Genomic DNA, 22,856 nt, shown 5'->3' with positions numbered 1-22,856 from the left:
GCAGCCCTGGACTGAGCTGAGGTGGAGTCCCTGGGCAGAGGCTGTGGGTGGAGGTCCCAGGTGAGGCCCGTCAGGACCATGATGGCCTATGAATCCTCTTGAGGCCCTGACAGGTGAAATTACCATAACCTACTTTGTAATTGTCTGAATTGATAGGGAGAGCTTGCCTTACCAGGAAACCCTTATTGATGGGACAACTTAGGACAGAGGACAAGCCCACAAGGGAGGTGAGTGTAAATCAATATGTTTCCGACAGGGCTTTTTGCTAGCAGGGCTGGGCAGATGGGTTACTGCCAGGTTGGTCTCCGCTGAAGGAGAGTTGGACCCATCACCTCCTGGGCTGTGCTGGTGACAGCCACTTCTGTCCCAGTGTTTCTAGTTCCCACTCCAGGTCCCCACACTGTTAGTGACTTGCTAGGGACAGCGTCCAGTTTTGATATTGCTTCCTACCTTCATGTCATCTCAGAACCTTAAAAATCTCCCAGTGCCACCTTCTTAGGAGAGCCCTGCACGGGCCTGGCATGCCCCTGCACTGGGAGGTCTCAGCAGGCACCGCAGGGCCACCGCGGTGACACCTGCCTTCACCTGTTTACAACTGGCTCCTCCACAGGCACCTCTGCGGCATCTCAGGAATGTAAAGATGGTGGGGAGAGGGCAAGCAGGAGGATCTTTGCAAAGACAAAGCTCCCTCTGGGTCTGACCGGCACTGATCTCTCTGCTTCATTGGGTTTGGGAGCTGGGTGTTACATTGTGCAGCCTGGCTTCCTCCGTATCCCGCTGTCTGCTACAGCCAGACTGGGGCTGAGGCTGCAGCTCCTGGCCCGGCAGGCTACCCCTTACTGAGCCTGGGTTTCAGCCAGAGCCCCACCTGGCCCTTCAAATGCCGTCAACTTCCACACACTGGCACGACTAGGACGAGAGACGGGAAAGGGATATGCAATTCTTTTACTGCTAGCAAAACCTAAACCAGCAAATCCGTTTGGGAGCCTGGGCCTGGTGAAGGATACTGCTGAGGCTCCCTGTGCTCGCTCCAGCCCAGCAGAGCTGGTAACATGAAAGCAAAGCAATGGAGGGGAGCCCTGCCCATCCTGCCCCACAGCAGCTGCCTCCCGCTCTGCTGCTCGCCGAAACGTGCACTGCACTGCAGCCGCACGCATCCTGGGGTGGGGAATGCCCGCACCCCTGCCCTCCCAGCCTCCCTGGGCACCTCTGGGCGAGCACTCAGTCGGGGCATGAAGAGCTGAGAAGAATGGTCTTCCTCACCAGCTCCCATTTCTTCCTTTTTGCTGAATTCACCTCAACTCACATGCAGATGAGGAGGCTGGTTTGCTGCAGGAAAAAAATGCCGCTTTGGGTTTCTCCCTAGGCAGCTAGGAAGAAGCGTAACTTGCCCTTCCCTGCTTGGCTGAGCTTCCAAGCGTGCTGAAAAACACTTTCCTTGCAGCTCTCATTCTCAGTTCCTGCAGCCCCACGTGCTTGTGACAGACCCCTGAAGTCCTACAGTCTGTTCTTGCAGGGAAACTTCATGCCAGCCTCATAAATCCTCAACAGTCCATCAGCGAAGCCCTTCAAGTATAATGCTATGGCTCAACAGGGACCTCAGCAACCTTCCTTACTTCGTTGGGTATCATCTGTGCTCTTTCTGATTTTGTCTACACAAACCGAGGAATTAGTCATGTTCCCACAAAAAAAAAAAAAGGGCAAAAAAAAAAAAAAGCTGCATTTTTCGTTAAGTTGTGTGAATTTTGACTGATGAAAATTTGAATTCTTTCCAGCTCATATTGAGGGCATAGAAAAAAAGGCAGCGGGCACTGTCTGTTCGTCTGCCAGTGAGGGGTGTTTGTTCGCTTTTTTCCTTTATCAAGGCATCGTGTCCTTGAATATTTTCTTGCTATATATATCTACTCTATAAAATAAATATATTTGCTATAAATCAATATAGAAACTAAATATAGTAATCTTTCATGAAACTTGTTCTCATGAGGAATCATACAACAGTTCAAATGGTTTGAAATACTGAAAACATCTTTTAATTGTAGAATTCTATACAAACTTGGGTAGATACAGAAGTGGTCACGACAAAATGTGTTCTTATTGCCTGAAATTTTTCACAGAAATAGAAACATTGATGGCAAGCTTACTGACATCCAACATGATGAGATATCTTTAATCTTGCAAAATGAATAGACACAACACCACTTCTAAGCAGTTTGTATGTGTTTGACTGTCCTTGAAGTCCTACTACTTATATACCAACCTCAAAATACAAAGAACCAAGATTAAAATTTTTAATGCACATCACATAATAATGTAAAATTAAGCACAAAAAAAGGTAAACAAAGTGTAATCCTGAAAATACACTATTTTTTTACCTAGGGCACTGACTTATTCCAGGAATGATTTCCTGTATAGTTGTGTTTTAAGTGAGGCACACATTTTGTTTTCTGCACAGGACATCAATATCTGATGGAGATACAAGAACGAATAGTAACGAACGAAAGGGAAAGGAACATAACCACAAGTGGAACTCAAACTCCATGCCAGTGTTCTTGCAGCCCTAAGCAAAGCTATACATTAAAATATGCTACAACCATTGTTCTCAAAAAGTCCTTGGCACTTTTCCTCTGATAATCTCACTTTCCGTTTTTTTTTTTAAAAATGGAGCAAATTACATTTCTGCACCTATATCATAAGGCAAAACTATAAATGCAACTACAAGGACAAGTTACCAAAAAAACCCCAAGCCAAAGATAATCCCCACCCTCAGACCATCACCCCCGAACTCCAAATGCTTGGTGAAATAGTATCATCCTTCCTCCTCATCACTGTCTTTCATAGTAATGCCCTGAAGTCCTCCCGCATCCGTGACTGAGACCGTGGCTTCCTCTACGGTCAGACGGCTGTGAACGGTATCGTAGGTTTTACTGTTCAGCGTTCCCTCCAGCACGCCTTGCAACCTGAAGTCTCGGTAGGTTTTCTGCGGCAAAAATAAAACATCCTGAATTGGACTCGAGCAAGCCTGAGCAGTCTTCCACTATACACCGGCCGTTTCTAGCACGCCAGCGGAACAGCTTCGTTCCTCCTGCAGTTAGGGACCTATCATCTAGAGTTTGCTAAAGATTTTGCGGTCTTAGTTTCTGGGCTGCATGAGATTTCTATAAACTCTAGAGACTCTACAGGCCACATTTTGGTGGTCATTCCTTTGAGAGATTGTGTTCTGTACTACATTTCTATAGCCGTATGCTGATTTCTCAGTAACTTCCATTTGTCTCATTTATTCAATAAGAAACCAACAAAGAATTTTTCTAACTGCATATTGAAATGTGAATTTGGCTACAGGTAGTTCTGGCATTTCACAGAAAATGTAAATGTCTGACTCTTTCCCCATAATATGTTTATTCGCATTTATCTTTACATTTATATGCCAAATGTGGAAAAATAAAATAAATTTTAGATTATGATCTATATTCTATCATGTAAACGTTTCTCAGGTGACTACTTCAGTTAATTTACATCCTAAGTCATTTACATTTTGACTCACATCTACATCTTTCTTTTTTCTTTCTTTTTTTTACTTGAGAAAGTTTTGTTTCCCTGGTATCCAGCCTTCCTATGAACCAGCAGGTATGACCTTCTTCTTTGACTTTCTATCAAGTAAGAATTCGGAGTGGAATTGTTTTATTCATTGATGCTATGTTCAAGTGAGCATATGGAAAATCATCTACTCTACCTTCTTTATTTTAAAGTTGTAACACATTTGAAATAATCTTTCCTGAAGATAGCCTAAAAAGCTTAAGAAGGACAAGTTGATCTAGCTAGTTTCTTATTTTGTGTACACTGTTACTAGGGGTTCCCAATGTTTATGGGAGAGAATATGGGAAAAAGAAAATGGAAGATAATTAAGGGCTATCAGGCCCATTCCTCTGCCGGAGGAGACCGGGTACAACCCTTAGAAAAAGAAAAGAGAAAAAAGCTCATCTTGTTTCACTCAGTACTTCAGAGAACTGCAAAAGACACCTCTCAAAATGGGTGACATTCAGCTGGGAGAATTTTTTCTGCCACTATCTGTGATGGTTATTTAAACCTTGTTTGAATCACTGCAACCGAGATTTATTTGACTTTCATAGGTCAACTTCAGAGTCAATGGATGCAGCTTATGTTTTGCTCACACACTCCTGCGAGTACCCTGCCTGGTCTTTTTCAAGTGTCACCATTGCATTCCCTTTTTATAACACTGTGCATTCAATTTCCTTTTATGCTGTTAACAGGTCCTACAGCAATTTCTTTCAGTTTTACATTGTATCCCTCCCATTCTCAGACCAGAACTCTGGGGTTCAGCCATTGCTCTTCTCTTGACATACTTTTGCAGGATAATAATGTTCACTTCCAAGCTTAATTTTTCATTTCTCCCTAACTTTCCTCTTGGTCCTTGACCCTTCTTTAGTCACATCCCTCTGCATGTGTGTCAGACATCTAACGATACCTTTTATGCCATCATAAGGCTTTAATGGGAACAAAGAATGTTTCTTCTTCTGGTCATTCTTAATAATGCCACTACCTTTGCTGCATCCCAACCTGAAAGAATCATCTACTTCTTACTCATCCCATGTCCCTTAAAAATTACCTCCTACTTCTTTTTTGGAATATTTTCAAACACAGCCTCCCAGTTTTTCCAAAAGCAAACAGAAAAGCGCCTTCATTCACTCTAGAGTTTGGCGGAACTGTGCCTCCCCACGTGCCTCTCCCCAGCTGGGCTGCAGCAGTGAAAGCTTCTTACGATACTCTACTTGAACCATTGTTTCTTATTTCCCAGCAGCCTCCTGTTTGCTGAGTTCCTGTTTTACCAGATCTGTCTTCTTCACCCACCAAAACACAGGTGGCCAAGACTTTCTGTCTTCTAGCACATTGACCAAAACCTCTGTGATTGACACCATCTTCTTCAATCTTCCGTATCCACAGAAGGTACCATGGAATAACACACTTGGAATTTTTGGGCAAAGCAAACCAGGTGTACGGGCACAGAAAGGCTTCCGCCATAGCCAGTGCGTTCCCATCGCCACCGGGAGCCTACTTCTTTTGAACAAGGCTAATCAGTGTGCCAGGCTGCAGAGGGAAGGCTGGCTGACAGTGCTGCTCATTCACCTGAACTTCAGTTTTTTAAGAGCCTCTTCTTTTAATCTCCCAGGTGATATTTAACTGGTGTAATTTAGCCTGCCCATTCTTAGATCTCACTGGGCACAGGTTTTAGATCCTGTAACACTTTTTTTTTTCCCCCAGAGGATGATAACTACCTTCAATTGAGAAGAGCTTTAAACCTTTCATAAGAGCCATTCATTTCAACCACAAATAGCAAACTGCTTTTGCCATTTTGGCACATAATATAATGAAAAGCCAAATCCTCTTCCCAGAGAAATCAGTTAAGGTCAAAAATAGCAAAGCTAAGCTTGGGTGGTTTAGGGAGCCATGATGCCATCATTATTACAATTGTTTTCTTGCATCTCTCTCTGTTTTTTTTCCTTTTAGCTAGTGAATCCTGAAAGTTGCAGTTGCAATTCTGGTGTCCGTGAGTTAAAATGCTTCTGACTTTACAGTCTTGCATGAACTTCATGAGAAAATATTTTGAAGAAATCAAGGTCACCATTGACAACAGGTGCTTCTTATCCCACATTTATACAGATAACAAGAATGTTCAGAGTTAAACAAGACGGAATTAAAAGGAAAAAGATCTGAAATGGCTTTCTGTCTCTTGCCTAAGGGTATTAACTAAGATCTGAAAGGGAGTTAGGAGGAAATTTTCTTTTATGGTAGGTTAACCCATAATTGCCTATTGCAAAGTATTTTACACTTCGCTCGGAAGCATTTGACGTTGGCCAGTGTAAATGACTGAGGACTGGACTAGTGGGATTGGTATTTCTATTGATACTTATCCCAGAGTACAAAAGATTAGAAAATGTTATCTAATATATTGAATACTGTTTTCCAACTGAACCTAGTGATCACATGCGCATAAAAAAGAAAATAGTTACTTTTTAGGAGAGCGGGAAAAATGGAGAAAGAATGCTATTGGGATTATTGAGGTAAAACAAAAAAAAAATCAGTAATATGGCAAACAATAATTTATTAGGAATACCATACAGCATTGCTGTACAGCTAGCAGTAATCTGTTAAAATTCCTTGGAACAATCTTAATTGTCACTGAGTCCAGAATGGATGGCAATTACTAGTGCACATATAATTAACATTAGAGGTTTTAATAAATTGTTTTTCTTCTGAAATTTGCTACAACTCTGGAAAAAAAATAATCCCAACCTAAAACTACGTAAGTTCGCAACTTTATTGCACATTTTTTAACTTTTAGGGTGATCTGTACTTATCGATGTTAATACTTTATCGCTTTTCTCTCTTTCCTATGCAGCCTAACACAAACACATTTTATTTACCTTCACTATCTTGATGAGAGTCTTCAGCTGGTAGATGTGAAGTTGAAGGTCTAATCTATCAGCCAACCACATGCATATGACTTTCATGGAGCTGCTATACCATTGCTGAAAAGAAGGATAAAAAAAAAAACAAAACAAACAACCCTGCAGTATTCATTTAACAGATTTGGTAATGAGAGGTAATGAAACACTTTGGAATGATCACAGATCAGCACTTGAAGTCAACAATGATATAATTTCCTGTTAAGAGAATTGCATGGGTCAGTAGGAAATCAAATAACTTGACCTAGACTGTTCTTTACATGAATTAGCAAAAGCCATTTTATCTTTCAGTTACAACATTTTCAAGCAAAATAGCGTTATGCACTTTGCTATCTGTCAGTAAGAATGCATATTAAATACACAATTACATGAGAGAGTTGACAGCTAAAACAGCAAGGGAAAAAACAGGTGGGGTATCTTGAGAGAGAATTTGCAATACCTAGATTTTCCAATCCAAACAGGAAAACAGCATCCAACATAGAATATGGAATCTGTCTTGCTTTTTTCTTTTAAACCATTTCTTTATTAAGTAAAAAAATTCAGAAATCCATGGAAACTGTATTTAAGTATGATCAAAACACCACTCCACCTCTCCCAAAATAACCACGTTAAGGTTTTGTTTTATGTTAATTACTAATTATAATTACAGCCTACCTTACTTCCTTTTTATGTCTTAGGCATGGGTATGTTTTTACTCAAAGCTTCACAAATGGATGGGGTAAGAATAAGCTCTCTGCTGTTGGTGTCTATGTTACCGTAAAAAAAATGCTCAGATCCAAATAGCTACTATAATAGTTCTTTCACGCTAACTGGATTAAAAGAGGTTGTACTAAACATAGTTGTAGCAGTTTTCCTCCCCCTCCTGTAAAATACCAACCAGATGTCATTTAGTCAAACTGCAAGAAGGAAGGGATTTTTTTTTTTTCATTTTAGCAGTGAGAGATTAAAAGAGTTTGTGTCGTAGCTCTGCTTCTAGTCTCTTTCCCCACAGGGAAGAGGCTTAAATTCTTTTCTGATGTAATTTCCTCTGTCTTTACAAAATACACATATATGCAAAGAGAGGAAACACTGCATATTTTGAAATGCAGCATGTTAGGCAAGGTATACATCCTGAAGTAGTTCAAAGGAAGGATCTACCATGTCTCATTAGCCACCTCTACATTAACAAATAAAATACATATTGAAAAAATGAAGACAAATTACTGGCTACTGGATGTAAGAAAAGACAGAAATAGAATTCTTTCATCAAAATGTAAGCTCTCTGGAAAAAGCTTTAAAGACATACGGTAAATATATGTAAATACTTTTTCCTTACAGGAAACGGTCTCATCTCATTGTAACTATCAGTTTTAAGATAAGTTTGAAATAAGATTTTCATATAATAACGGCTTCCATTTATTTTGTTTGATGTGTTAAAACGTATTTTAATTATAAATCATTGGAAAAAAAATACTTCTACATTTTTTAGAGTTTCTCCTAGTAATTTACTATTTTACAGAAGTGAACAAACACACCACACAAAATGCAGATAGCTGCACATTTCATGAAAGTAGTTTGATTTATTCAATAAAATGTGGGACTGATTGGGTCACCATAAAATACTGTTTTTTATCACCGAATGACACTCTTATACTATTTACATTATTTCACCCCAAACATGCATGCTATTTTTTATTTCCTTGGTAAGTACCTGTAAAATATTTCTAATGTGACGGAGTTGTTACTAAGTGGCAGCTGCAAACTATATGACAGGTGTTGTATGTATACAGATGTCTAGAAAATAAAATACAGTTGAGCTTATTCACTCAGGGAAGCCTATTGATCTAATAAACATAAAAATTCACTTGCCAAGCATTCTACCCAGAATATCTATTGTTTGCAATAAGATGAGCCCAATTATTATATTGTCACTCAGACTCTACAGTTAATCTTTAACATAATCATGGTAGAGAGAATTATTTTAGTAGTGGAGTTTTCTCAAAACTGATATTCTTCCATAAAAAAAAATCCAGTAACACATCCACGATGTATTTGGTTTGTATCGAGTAGAAAGCAGAAGGGGCTCAAAGTTGCTCACACGAACAAACTACAGACAGGATCGAAAAGTCTGTGATCGGTTTCCCCACGCAACACCACTGAATGGTGCCAGATCACTGAGAATAGACCCAGTCCCAGTTTTCTGGCAAAACATGTGTTTTAAAGCCCAGCCAGATAACTTAATTAAGATGGATGCGGTAAAAATTAGACTCTCCATACATATCTGTGACATGCTTACATGCACTGAAAACAAAGCTAAGAAATTGGAGGGAATTAATTTTGCTACTCAAATTTGTGAATGAAAACAATATAATATGTTTTCCTGACTCGTTTTGATACGTTAAACTTTCAGTAGAAATGTTTAATTTGGTGATTGTGAAACGATACTACGGTTCTTGCTCCTCTGTCAACATAACTTGTTCAGAAAAAATATGACTGCTATTGTATTAGAAAAAGATGTAGTGTTATTTTGAATCGTCACAGTATTTTTAATAAAAAACACATCCAGTGTCTTTTTAGAGTCCTCCCAGAGGTACTTGTGGATAGGATTCTTGTTCACTATTGGCCTTATACCCACTAGTTTTGAGCACTTAGTATAGGCTGAAGCTGCATAAATATAAATCTGCTAGATTTCATAAGAAGAAAAGTAAATATTTCCCTATTGCTTCTTTTGGAACCTGTTAAAATGCACAGCACTGCAAATGCCTCTCAGAGGTGGAATCCAAGGCCACACATTTTGACAACCATGAGCATGTTACAGAGGCAGGGATGCATCTACTGCGACTTATGGGAATCTATTGCAAACTCAAAAGCTTCTGCAATTAGATAATGGTCTTGAGATTATACAGTTTTTAAGTAATAATAATTAAAAGATAAATCCTTCTAACAGGTTTTAAGAAAAAGTCACTTTCCCGCTAGTAACAATAGCACTGAAAGGACAATGCGACTCTTGCAGATGTCAATGATACGGTTTTAGTGCCATATTCTTCGCTGTCGTCTATGCAACAATAAAGCAGTAAGTGTTTATTATATATTTTTTTCACATCAAGCACATAACAGCAGCCAACCACTTTAACAAAAATATGTTTGCCTCCCTGTTTCCCCCCCCTTCTTATTCATAGCTCATCCAGCTCCTGTAAGGGCATGCATTACTCACTTCATTTTCCTGAGATATCTCTTTTAAAGTAAAAAATAAGAGAAAAGGAAAGGCTAGGGTTGACTCTGTGAGACCCCTGTATTTATTCACACTTATTGTGCATGACTGTAGACTGGTAAATCATATTAGCAGCCTGTCTCCCCATCAAGCTGCTACTTGCTTTCCAGCCCTGGGAAGGTTCAACAAATCAACAGGAGCACGGAAAACAGAACATCAGTCTAATCTAGTGTTTAAGGTGAAGTTTTCAAACCCAATCTAAGAAGATCTTTAGAGCAAGCAACAAGCTGAAGGGCTCAGAAGGTGGTATTGACAATGAAAGAGTGTTGAAATATTGAGAAGCGCAGCACTTGTGCATTTTTAATAACAAGAGGGTCAACAAGGACACAGCTCCCTCAGTGCCAATAGTTGCCACACCAGGGCTATAAACGCTCTCAGTTCATCAGATTTCTTAAACAGTTCATCAGCTTTCTTAAACACCCTAAACCTCCTCAGCGGACCTTTAGTCTTAAATTAACAAACCAAAGCCATGAAAGAGGGTGCAGCTTGAATGGCCAGCATTGATCCCCAACAGGGCTCGGCGCAGCTACAGGCACTGAAAAACCCGCTCCATTGTCGGGAGGAATTGACAAACCTCCTCGCCTAAATAGTCCAGCTGAGGCGGGCTGGAGGCACGCAGCTGTAAAGGGCTCCCCTCGCCCCGCTCCCAGCGCTCACAATGCGCCAGGCATGAGCTCTTTGTCAGGCCCAGACTCTGCAATTTTCTAACAAGGATTAAAGTTGTTTCTCGGCAGGGCCAGTGAAAAGCGATTTAGCAACATACCGTGCTTTCTTCAGGCAAGTTAAAGAGAAGTAGTTAAGGAATTTCATTATTCTGTTGACCAGTGGAAATACAAAACAAATATATTAAATATTCACCATCTTTCTGGGTGCCTGAGCTATAACATTTGCAGAACGGTTCAATTAAATATAACACTCCTTGGCTGAAAGCAAGCACTTCAGATTTATTTTTGAAGTTTTATAAAAAGGTGCAGCTGTTTGCCACCTGGAAGGAGGCTCAATACATACTAATACACAATGCTTTAGTCCTTCTAGGGCTGGTATCCCTAACGCCTGAGACGCAAGACCCCGTCGAGTTTCTGTATCTTGCCTGCTCTTGATAAATGGGCACTGTCAAAATGCTTTTTCTGCTGAATATGGCAGGGGGAACAGCTTTTCTAGGAACTGCATTCTATCTTCCTACCAAAGCCTTTATCGCACTATTGATCAGGAACTGAGTCGCTCAGACGACAACGGGATGTTTTTACTTCCTCCAGCTCTACTTTGCCTACCAGGAACATTAACAGAAAGTATCCTCCTCACTGAAGAGATTGTGCATCAAAGGTAGCATAAGCTAAAATGCATGAGATACTATGAGCATCTTCAATATTAAATGCTAAAATGCCCAGTTTTTATTAAAAGGCAATGCTATTGCATTGTTTCAAGATTTTGGTAGCTAGCATTAGTAGTGTGCCAAGGAACTTTTAGAACATTTTAAAAAAATGTTAAATGATGAAAGAATAAATAAGTTATTCCTTAAAAATACAAAAAGCAAAAGTTAGAAAAAAGTTCCTGCTTTAAGTTTCAGAAGTTATTTCCCTCTTTGTAATATATGAATAATCATACTGACTTCCTTTGTTGAATGTTAATGATAATGAGGGAAACAAGTGTTATTTGTAGTGCCTTTGAAAACACTCTGAGGTTTAGAAGTTATAGCTATATTTTCAAGTTTAGGTATAGACATCACCCACTTAAACGAGGATTTTCACCTGAGCAGTGATGAGTTCATACACTCTTCTGAAGGCTGGAAAGCCTCGGTAACTCTTAAAAAAAAACAAACCCGGGGAAGGATTTCTCAGCCTGTGGGCCACCATGATACATCAGAAGGTATGTACACACAGGAACACCAAAATAAGAAATCAAGTCAGAAGTAATTAACATTCAAAATATCTTTATATTTTTTCAGAAATGAAAAATATTTAGTTGCAACCTAAAAGCAACAATGAAGCAACTTTGCATAAGTTGTTTATGCTTTTCCCTCAGGTTTAGGTAGCCTTTTGATTAAGAAAGGCTAAGAAACCTTTGAAGGTTGAGGCAACTGTAGGTAGACATAAACAGAAAATTTAATGTATCAACATGTAGAAATTTTGTTTGTACTCTCTTCCTGGCCTATCAATTCTGATTCCTGACATGGGTAATTTATGAACTGGTTCAAATATCAATTTCTTCTAATAGAGGGAGACCAGAACTTGTTGGCTAGTGACAGAGTGCCCTCTCACCATTCCCTCCTGTATTTTCACTCTCCTGAGAGGAACAAATTACCTCCTCGGTGACTTCTCTTTTCTAGATTGCACTGGTCATAGATGTGCACCAGTCTGTGAGGCACTTCCAGTCGCATTTCTGATGAGAATAACTGTGTCAGTGACCACGAAAATGAAAGAACAGAAGCTGGGGAAACCTGAGAGAAGAGAAAGCTCTCGCGCAAGAGCTTTCCCATCCCACTATCAGCTCCACGTGGCTTCATGGTGACAGTCACTGCCCTTCTGCGGCATTATCCAACCCCACAAGGATGTGGTTTCTCATTATACATAGCCTCACAGTGCCATGACATAAAATACTGAGCTAGGTTTGGCTCTGAGCACCCAAGTTTACAGTGCCATCCCTGAAAAAATGTTCTCACCAAAACCCAGAATTTTGCCTTCATGGGAATTCCATGCAAAGGTGATTTTTGTGTGTGTGTGTGTGAACATTACTGTTCTGAATCAACAGAGAATTTTATGTTACTGAGATGTGCTTCTACAGTAGAGACAGTAAGATTCAGTTGGCAGAAATGGTCAGTTAGCTGGCCTCTGACTGTAGAAATAGAAATTATACCATCTCCAGATACAATAAAATTTTCAAGTACACTTGTAGCCTTGGCTACTTGGCTATTCTTACAGCTACCCTAACGCTTCTGGCTGTTTGTTTTTTGGCAAGATAGTAATCTTTCTGTTTAGGACATCAAAGAAGTTTGCATTATTTCTCTGAAACATGAAACATTTCTCCACCTTTTGATTCAAAGCACTGCTATGACTCGAGAAAAATTTTTATGTGGCATAAATTTCATAGCAAAATGAATATGGGGGAAACAGCTGACATTACAACTGTGCTGAGAGTTAGAATTGTATCTCTATTTTATGGGCACTGATGGAGCACTACTTCACCTACGTGTTCACTTCCTGTACATTTACTGTATCAGGACATATTACTTATACTGTTATTTAAAACATATCAAATACAATCAATACAAATATTAAAACTGAAAGGGTACTTTAATGTACTTTAGCTTTCACCTACTAATAGTATATATCCTTTAATATGCAGACATCAGACTTGAAAGACCTGGGGGGCTTACTTTTGCATTTTCTTAAATGTTCACAAAGTTCAAGGAGAATACTACTGGTTTTGAGGGTCACCACGATGCCACTACATTTATTCCTTTTGCATTTTTTTTCCCCTAGGAATTTTCATTTAAGAAAAACTGAAAGAAATGAAGATTAAACTAAGCACGAGTGGAAAATCCATGGAGTTAGTCTTGTTGGAACCATGGGGTTAGCAGGCAGTACAAACAAATGAAACCTTTTCCCTACACCAAAAATCAGATGTTTAAAAGCCCTTGATCTGGAAAATGCAAATGATTAAATCAATATTGTGTCATATGAAAAAACTCTATTTATCTCCGCTCCCCATTTCGCTGCAGTTCCTTCCCACATTTTCATTTAAGGACCTGTCCGAAAGTCCCCCTATTGCTGTATCACTCATTTCTGCTGTAATGCTCCCAAGCCCCGTGTTCCCTCACATGCTCCTGCTTTGCACAGAGCCCCTGACACACACCTCTTCCACCCCACCAGTGTCTTACACTTCTAATGCTCGGCACCACTTATCAAGGCATCTTCCTGGAAACGTCTCAGGCTTTCCACCAGCTTCCGTGTTTTGCTTCCTCCTTGAGGCCTGAAATGCTAAGCCAAGTTTTGAACTTTGGCTTGGGAATGTGCAAAGATTTTCACAGCCTAAATTACAGCTACATGTACCCGGAAAGGAGAAGTGAGAAAGAAACCACATACTACTGTCTGCTTCAACACTCATACTTCTTGTGATAAAGGGATCAGGACCAAGATTGCTTTAGCTTGGTCATTTCAAATTACAAACTCTGAGTACAAACCACATCTTTTTTTTCTTTTTTCTTTTTTTTCTTTTCTCCCCCCCTTTTTTTTGTGTGTGTGATTGTAGCAGATTTATTAACTTGCCTCTTGCACCCTTACCTGGCCAAGGAAGAAAGGTTTGCTTCCTTCCAGTGGGACTCTTCCTTTGGTTTCCTTCTGCCTTTTTTGTGCCATTACTCCAATGAACCTCTCAGGGAGCTCAAAAAACATTTCGTTTTTCTTAAGAATGACTAATTGACGAAACAGACACTTTAGTCTCTAGTCAGTCTCTTCCCTGCCTATTTGAATGAAGGATTCCCACTGTCACTCCCAAAGCAATTGGCAGAAAAGGGAAAGGAGCTCAACTGAAAGAGGAACCCAAACGTTGACAGAAAGACCTTGTTCAGCAGGACCTCATGACGACAAACAAGTGAACAGTTGCTGGATGAGATATTTTGGTGATACAAGGAAACAAATTAGGCTGGCTAGTTTTCAGAAATCAGTAATGAGAAGAAAATAGAGAACGGGGCTCATTTAAAAGCATATTAAGCATCTTTGAAACTTCTAGGCAAAAAGGATATTGTTCTGAAATCACAAAGAACATCTAACGTATGAAAAGCTTATCTTTTAGGAAGAAAGTGAATTTTTCATATTTTAGGCTTATAATTAGAAGCTGTCTAGATGCTATGGAACTGCTGCCAATTCACAAATAAATATACACTTTTAATACAAAATATACAGTACTCATCTCTCCCTGTATTGTATATTGGTTGCTAAATAGCAATTTACAATATTTATGCTGCTTTATAAGGTTTGTGACCTCCGTTTTTTTCTGGCTTCTTCACATATTCTAGATGCACTGGGAAACTGGAAGTTTGCAAAATTAGACATGCATAACTTCCTTCCATATCTGGACATATGTAATGTTGCTGTTCTGATTTTAAACACTAGGTACTAACATAATGCTCATGACCAGGAGAGACTAACAGCACAAACAGTTTCCCTACTCCACTCTGGATGCGCAGTGCATCTGTGAACAGTACTTCCATAGGTTATGCTGGTGCTAAAACTCTCTGGAGCAAACACTGTCAGTCTTGCTAGACTGTGTGTTGTGTTGCCATTTGGGTATATCTGCAAACATCCTCCAAGGCACAGAATGGGGAACATCACTTGAGTGACCCTGAAGTGAAAGCCAGCTTGGACCCTCAAAATAAACAAATGAACATAGTGCAAAATGACCAAGTTGTTACTCGTTATAACACTAGCCTCTTGCTATCAGGCTCTAGTTTTACAAACCTTATGAATGCGCTTAGCTGCACAAATGCTAAGCAGTCTTCCTAAGTGCATGCGTAACATCAGTAAGGTTAAAAGTCTAGGTTCACTCTGTCTGTAAGGCATGTAACTGAGACACCCATGTCTGCTTTTGCCCAGTCACCTGGGACTCCCTGGGGACTCCCCGGAGTGAGGCATCAGCAAAGGGTGATTCAGGGAGGTGGCAGAGTCCTCCTGTGGGCTGCATCTCTCCCTTAAGGTGAGCATACTCTTACTAACTTAACTCTACCTTGTATCAAAAGTGAGGTGGACCAAAGCTGGGCAAAAGTCTGTGTTGTAGCTTTTTGGTACTGACTCACATTAGTAGCTCTTGTCCTGGAGTCTTCTGTGTAGACTCCCTGCTCCGTGTGGAACGAGGTCAAGTACATATTTTAATTAGAGTATTTAAAACATCCTGGGTTCCTCTGGGTGAATATTTACAGGCAGCTCGTTTCTTTCCACCTCAGCAATCTTGACTCATCATCCGTTTACTCTGTATGTTATTGTAGTGGCATATGACAGGGCTGGATGCAGCTGTGAAGTTGATAGGGAGTTGCACAGTGGTGTAGCCACTCCTCTCCTACGCAGCATCGATTGGGCACCACACTGAGCAGCGCTAATGTGGAACAGAGGTCCAGCCTCCTGCCTTCCTCTTGCTTCTCTCCTCCCCTCATCTCTTTGGAGAAAGTGTCCTTGGATTGGGCAGGTGCCTGGTTTGCTCCTTTCCATCTCTGACCCTATTGCCCGTGTGCACTCGTTCAGCTATGCAGATTTTACAGCTGCGTGGCTTTTTTTTTTTCTGGAGCTGATTTTTCTATTCATTATTTGCACTGTTTTTCTTGCACATTGTAAACACTTTTAGTACAGTGTAAGTACAAAGGATAGTCAATGCTGTGTAAATTAAGAAAATATACAATGAAACACTTGAAAATTATTTAAAGGAAATCATCTCTATCTAGGTCAACACTTTTGCACATTTAAATCAGCACTAAAGCTTCAGTTCCCCATGATCAAACAGGTTAAGAAGCTCTTTCTACTGATGAATCACTGACTTTGTCAGAGCACTGTGCAGCATCCTCACCTGGTACTATTTACACCATAGCAACCTCTTTCTGTTACTCCAGACTCATTATAGTAAAACTAGATTATTCTTACACTTTCTGGCACTATTTTTCTTGTAACATGATCAACAGTGTGGTTGTGTGTCTATTTGCGAACACTTACGCACAGTTTTGCTTGATTTTCCTTTTTAAGCTAAGCTTGACCCAAATGAAATACAAGTATAAATATCAAACCCGCAAGTAAGGTTTGAGAAACCACAAGGTTCTCCTGCTGTTTATACGTGTGTGAATTACAGTACATCAAGAAATCAATATTCCCTAGATGGTGCTTGTGCCTGGCACTTCATGGTGAACAAACATTAGATAAGACAATATAAATGGTACAATCCTTATTGATTTCTCTTGACTGCGTAGAATGTGAAAGCTGCAGCCACAGTTAACACTTACTGACAGACTCATCTAAAGTTTCAGTGCTATTTTATATTTTTATAGTTGTCCACGCTCAATTGATTCCATTAAGTTGCTAGACACATTTCAAGCCATCTAGATAAAAAAAAATGCAGTGCCTGGAATGAGATGCTGCTACTTTGTGCCTAGCAGGATAAAAAGGTTAAAGGACTAAATTGTGCATGGATGTTGGAAGGAGTTCTCTTTTATTTGATACAATTTGTTATTGTTTTTAGTGACAGATAGATGCATTTAACTAAGTTAAATAAATGAACGAACAGTATGGACCAGAAATGTCTATGGGGAAACTGTACTGGAAGCTCCCAATGTTATAGCCCCTCCCCAAACAAACAAGCAAAAAAACCTTGTAGTTCCACCCCTGATTGATAAAATTCCCTCAGAAAAAGAATCAGATTGGCTTTAAAATCTTGAGTTTGGGATTTTTTTCCGTTTGTTTTTCTCTTTTGACTCATGATGCACATTTTAAATTGCCTTTTTATAGCAATTTATATATTGCTCTTTTTTTCAAAAAAAGTGAGCTTCTCACACAAGTCTGGGAAATTAGGGGGAAGGACAGCATAAGAAATTCTGAATATCAGGATATGATATTTAGTTCCCCCCAAACAATTCTCTATTTCCCTTTTATACCCAAAGAGCTCTTTTAGCAAGATATCAGAATATCTATTTCATAGTTTCTTACTCCCCTGCTGGGAAGATTTAAATAATATGATTAAATTAGTGTGAAAAAGGTGGCAGACATCCATTCCATGAATACTAAATGCAGACTGGACTATGGGATACATAATGTCTTGAGAAAACCCTTTTTATATCTTTTTGGGCTGCTTGATACCCAACAAGATGGAAATTCAGAAATTAAAAATGGCATGAAAAATGAAGAAATGGGGAAATGTGTCATATCAAAACCAGATCAAAACCAGCCATTGTGTTATGGTTTCCTCTAGAGAAAACACTCTCAGCTACAGTGTAAAACAGCTTACAAAGTGCTGAATATTCTGATCCTGAAGCAGCGAACTCTGAAGCACATGCTTTGCTTTAAGTGTGTTGTGGTCCTATTGATTTCAACAGTACTGAGCCTTGCTGGATTGATAGCAGCATAATCAGCACCCTCCAAGAGTGGGCACTCCTTTTCTCAGCATATTCCAGGCAAAAAAAAAAAAAAAGGTCAAAGAAAACTTCTATACTATATGAAATGAGATGGAGGTTACATTTTTCAGCTTTCACATGAACTGTTGTTCTTTTATAGAGATTTCTATCTCAAAAAATGAGGTGAATCTACTTGAAAACGTCATGAATCATTTAGTGAACTTTGAAAAGACTTTGAACGGTAAATTTGCAAGATGTCGCTTCCATCTTGCAGAAGAGTTTCATATATTTGAGCATGTTAATATAATTCAGTTTTTTAGTCCATATTTGGTGACACCGCCCACAGTTTTCTGTAAAATTATTTCTTTTAAAGAAAAAGACAGGACAAACTGTTTTAAAATGGCAGGAATGTCCTTAGATCCAGAGAAAACTGCAGAGTGGTTCTCATATCAAGAGCTTTCTATCTTCCCTATAAAATATTAGACATAATTAAAGGTGAGTTAAGACTTTGGTGAAAATCTAAAGAGCATCAGCAAATCTGAGCACTGCTCAGCTTTTCAATTGCTTTTCTACTTCTCAGTTCTTTTAAATGGTTTTCTATGGCAGGAACATTTTTCTTAATTAGTCACAGCTAATTAGTGTTCTGGCATAGACAAGTAATCAGAAATGTCAGAGCTGCAAGGCTACATCTCCCTAATCCTTTGATAATAATTTAGCCTCCTGGGAGGGCCTCAAGCTGCGGTAAGTAGTGGCTGACAATAAGGCAAAATTAGGTGGGCAGCAGACCATTAGGATAGAAAAATAAAAAGCACTACCAAATCCTGCTGAGCACCATCAGGCAACTAACTACACTGCCAGATGAGGTGCCTGTTTAAGCCTGTGTTGTTAATTAGCTGATTCTACCAGACCTGCCACATATGTCCAGGTGCATCATGCAAAGATGTGTATTTCTGGGTTTGTGCCAAAGGACAATTTTGCACTGTGATCAAATTTCAAGAATCTGAGAAAGAAGCCCACATATTTCTTGAAGATTATTCTGAGTTATCAAAGAAATAAGAAGATCAACAAGCTACAATCCATTTTTGTTGAGTCTCTTTTAAGTAATTAGGCACGGTCCTCTCATGTTTCTCAGAGGTTAATACAAACACAGCTTTTGATTCAAATGTGGCCTTTAACCAGTTCTACCTAGTCTCAACTTGCTGAAGTTGCCTTGGCATATAATCTAGATCAAAAAGTAGACCTTTTGTCAAATCACACACTTGCAAATAATTACAAAACAATGAAAGTGAAGATTACTTATTAAAAGTAACGTGGCAGGAAGCAATTTGAGAATGAGGAAAAAAAAAACCACAATTGAAGATTTCTAGAAAGACATTGTTGAATACTAAATACTACAGTAATGGTGCTTTTGAGGTAGACATGGACAGCACAAGGAGTTGGTACTACAGAAAACTCACATTTAAAATATGTGTTCCTCTCAGCTGTGTAACACCAGCTGAAGATTAACTCACTTGCTAGGGAGAAGCATTTGCACATCTTTAACACATTTTTTGTAAAAGGTCAGCAAACTTATAGAAATGATGCAATTGAATAAAGCATTTGCTAAAAATGTACTTGCAGATATGATGGCAAACAGAAATGAACCAGATGAGTACTTCATATCTCCATTTAGGCATAGAATGAAGTACATGACATAGTAATCTTTGGAGAACAATTACTACCTCAAATAACCTCAAGTACATCATCGAACTTAAATTGTCCATCCCTGCTACTAATGGAAAAGGAAAATAATGGTTGTGATATGGGAACACTACTAGCATTTAACTGACATTCCAGACAAAATACAAGCATTTTTTCGACAGAAAAAGAATATCACATTACATCTGAACTTTTGAAATACAAAAGCCAAAAGCGGCTACGTAAATCTGGAGTGCTGAAGCATTTATATTACTCATAAAGACGTTCAGTCTTTCTGCACTCCAAAGAAAGTTGTAGGAGTTCCCTGCCATTAACATCTCTCTTAATGTTCAGCACTGCTTGCTGAATCGTTACCCTGCATGAGGCCACAACCCCAAGGACATTCACCTACTAGTGAGCAGTCCCTGTGAAGTCAACAGGACTACTCAGTCACCCCACACCAGTTTAACACCCGTAAGAGACGGACAATCGGGGTCAAAGTCAACGTCTGCTAACAGGTGCCATCTTGTACAAGGTAATGAAGGGACCTGTTTGCCAATGCCGACCTATCCAGGATGCGCACTCTGACTACTTCATGCATTTATGGTACACTTGTGCACAGGTTTCCCAGAAATTAGAGCCTAAAAAAATTGGAAAACCTTTAAGTTGTATCAACGGTAAAACACTGATGCGTTAGAACTGTTCTCTTAAACCATTCTTTGTTTCTCAAAGCAGCAATCAATTATTGCATAAAGATTTCATTGCAGATATAGTCTTAATAAAATTGGAATTGTACATCTGTTTACACTATCAGTTTTTCACAACAGATCCAACACAAATATAACCCATAAGATAATGCTCTTAATGGCAAAAAAACCAAGAAGGGTTTTGAAGGGAAAACGTTTGAAATGAAATTTTTCTGTGTTCAGACAAGAACATCCATATTTCACGTGCAATTAACAGGTACAAGAAAGTGAGAATCTATCCAAGTGGCACTTCGGAACTTTACATTACTACAGAAAGTAAGTATTGCATTGATGTTTTATGCAGTGTTTTATGCAAAATGACTTATCTTTTTAAATCTGGGGTTTGTTAGCAAAATCCAATTTTGTTTTAAAGGACACAGTTTTTAATTTATAAGTCTAATTTAATTTAAAATACTCAGGAGTAGGGAGACTTAGTCCCATCTTAAAAATTCAGGTAGAAACGTGATTCTAAGTCTAGTCAGTGATGATAACCTGGCATGTTTATGGATACAGCACTGCTTTTATTGAGGTTAATGGTAAAACTCCCGTTGCTTTTGATAGTGTAGAACCAGACCCCATGGGAATTTCATAGTTGGATATTTTTTAGATCTGTTAATTTTGTGATCAGATACACAGCACTGTTCTTTGATAGTCTGCACAAATGTTTTGTATCATCCATCAAGCTGATTATAAATAAGAGGAGCCTTAATAATAATTAGTAATATTTTAGATTTATTCTAGGTTTGTGTAATTCTATTTAAATACTTCATTTTCCCATTCACCAACTGCTACTTTTACAGCCTTTTCTGAAAATAAGTATTTTTCAAACACTAGTTAAAAAAAAAGGAATTAAAGTGCAACTTTGTTTCTAAAACATTTTACTAAACATTATTTTAAAAAATGAGTTCTTGGTTTAAGTGATTAAACTTTAAAAAAGTTTCAGTGAGTGATGCTTTTAATCATAATTAAAAATTGTAATCATTAAACAAACTGTAGTGCCTGTCTTCATGATTTAGTTGTTATACATTGAATCTACCTGAGTCACTGCAGCATTAATGGTAGAAAAGTTTGCTTTATTTGAGTTTATTAGATAAACTTGTCCCAATGTAACTTCATTGTCTTAGTTTACTTCAGTGGAGTATGGGATTGGAAGGAATCACATGGACCATTCATTGAATTAAGCCTACGGAAATCATGAACATGGAGCAGACGTTTACCCCAGAGCTACTGCGGACCATCCACATGTACAACACATTACAAAACCTTTCTGGTGCTCTTTAAGATCTGCGGTGTTAAAAACAAACAAACAAGCAAAACCCCACAACTATAAGCTTCTACAGCATGAGAGTAGGAGATTAATGTCCTGAGTTGCTGTGACAGGAAGGAATTTGATAGGTAAAATTCCCACCTGACCTTAGGAAGAAGACCATGTCCCACACCACAAAGGAAGACAAAAAGTCCTAAGTGTCTCTGACAAACTGACCAAGCAAAAAACTCTATGATTCCAAATCTGGTGGTCATATTTGAGAACAAGAAGATGGCACACTGACCTTGTAGAGACCAGTGCTACCAGGAGCACCACGCCATATTGTTCTGCATGCTGTCTATACCCCTTCCAGAGGAGGTGAAGAATGAAATGCACCCAGAAGCCAAGTTATTCAGAGAAAAGGAAGGAAAAAAACCCCACCTTGGTTCTGCTGCATGATCAGCAGAGGTACTGAAGCATAGCATGATTTAAATGGTTTAAAAATGGTGCAGAAAAAACTAGGAGTTCAGTCTTCTTTCAAAGTCCCCTGGAGATTTGAGCCTCTCTCGTATGTAAGGATTCATATCTCAAGCTTAAATTCCATTCTCCTGATTTTTCATTTTGTATAGCATGGTAGTGCTTTTCCAGGCTTATCAAGCACCACCATAAAACAATGCACATTTTTTGTCTTCTCCTTAGTTTGAGACTTCTCAGATAGGCAGAAAATTTTCCAACTTCTAGCCTTAACATGTTTGTGACCCACTGGCAGACATTTCTACTTGTATCAATACTATTCTTCAATTTAAATGATCCTCTTTGATGTATACATTACTTCGTATGATATACATCCCGCTCTCTTGGTCACTGTAATAGCTGTTAGTATATAGCAGCCCTGAATCAAGTCAATGAAATCTGTGCATATATAGTTTGTAAGTACACTTTTTTTTTTGATTAAAATAGTGTCTGAGGCCTGATCTTGCCTATATTTATAACTATCACTTCTAGCATACAGAACAATCTGGTTTTCTTGGTTATTCTGGATGAGGTGTTTCCCTGGCTGAAACACAGACATGCACTTTTCCTATTTTGCTTGGCTGATGATTTCTTATCTCATAGAAATACAATGTATTTTAAGGGGAAATCAACAGTGATCTACAAGTGTAGCCAGTCAAATGGCTTGAAGTATATTTACATAAAAACTTGAGCATATTTTATTCTTTCTATTGAAATATAACTAGATAGAATTGAATTTATAAAGAGTACCTAGGTTTTGTAATATAACTAATTTAAAAATCCCTTCCAAAAATCATGGGCAAAATCTTGCTCAGTCATACTGTTCTAAATAGGAATTACTCTCAGGAAAGGTGAGTTA

The 22,856-nt window shown here is 38.9% G+C and overlaps 1 protein-coding gene across 1 annotated transcript in view; it reads right to left on the bottom strand.

Annotated features, from left to right (window-relative positions):
* Positions 1–2,806: 2,806 nt before the first annotated feature.
* CADPS2 (calcium dependent secretion activator 2) overlaps positions 2,807–22,856 on the bottom strand; it is a 347,118-nt gene continuing 327,068 nt past the window's right edge. The window contains exons 31-32 of the mRNA XM_019474039.1: positions 6,441–6,545; positions 2,807–2,977 (exon numbers count right to left, since the gene is read on the bottom strand). Coding sequence (XP_019329584.1) covers positions 2,807–2,977; positions 6,441–6,545 — 276 coding nt within the window. The remainder of the gene's footprint in view (positions 2,978–6,440; positions 6,546–22,856) is intronic.

The sequence above is a fragment of the Aptenodytes forsteri genome, unplaced genomic scaffold (genome assembly GCF_000699145.1).
Source record: "Aptenodytes forsteri isolate BGI_AS27 unplaced genomic scaffold, ASM69914v1 Scaffold166, whole genome shotgun sequence".
NCBI lineage: Eukaryota > Metazoa > Chordata > Aves > Sphenisciformes > Spheniscidae > Aptenodytes > Aptenodytes forsteri.
The sequence above is the reverse complement of the archived record's forward strand: the minus strand, read 5'-3'. Positions and strand labels throughout refer to the sequence as shown.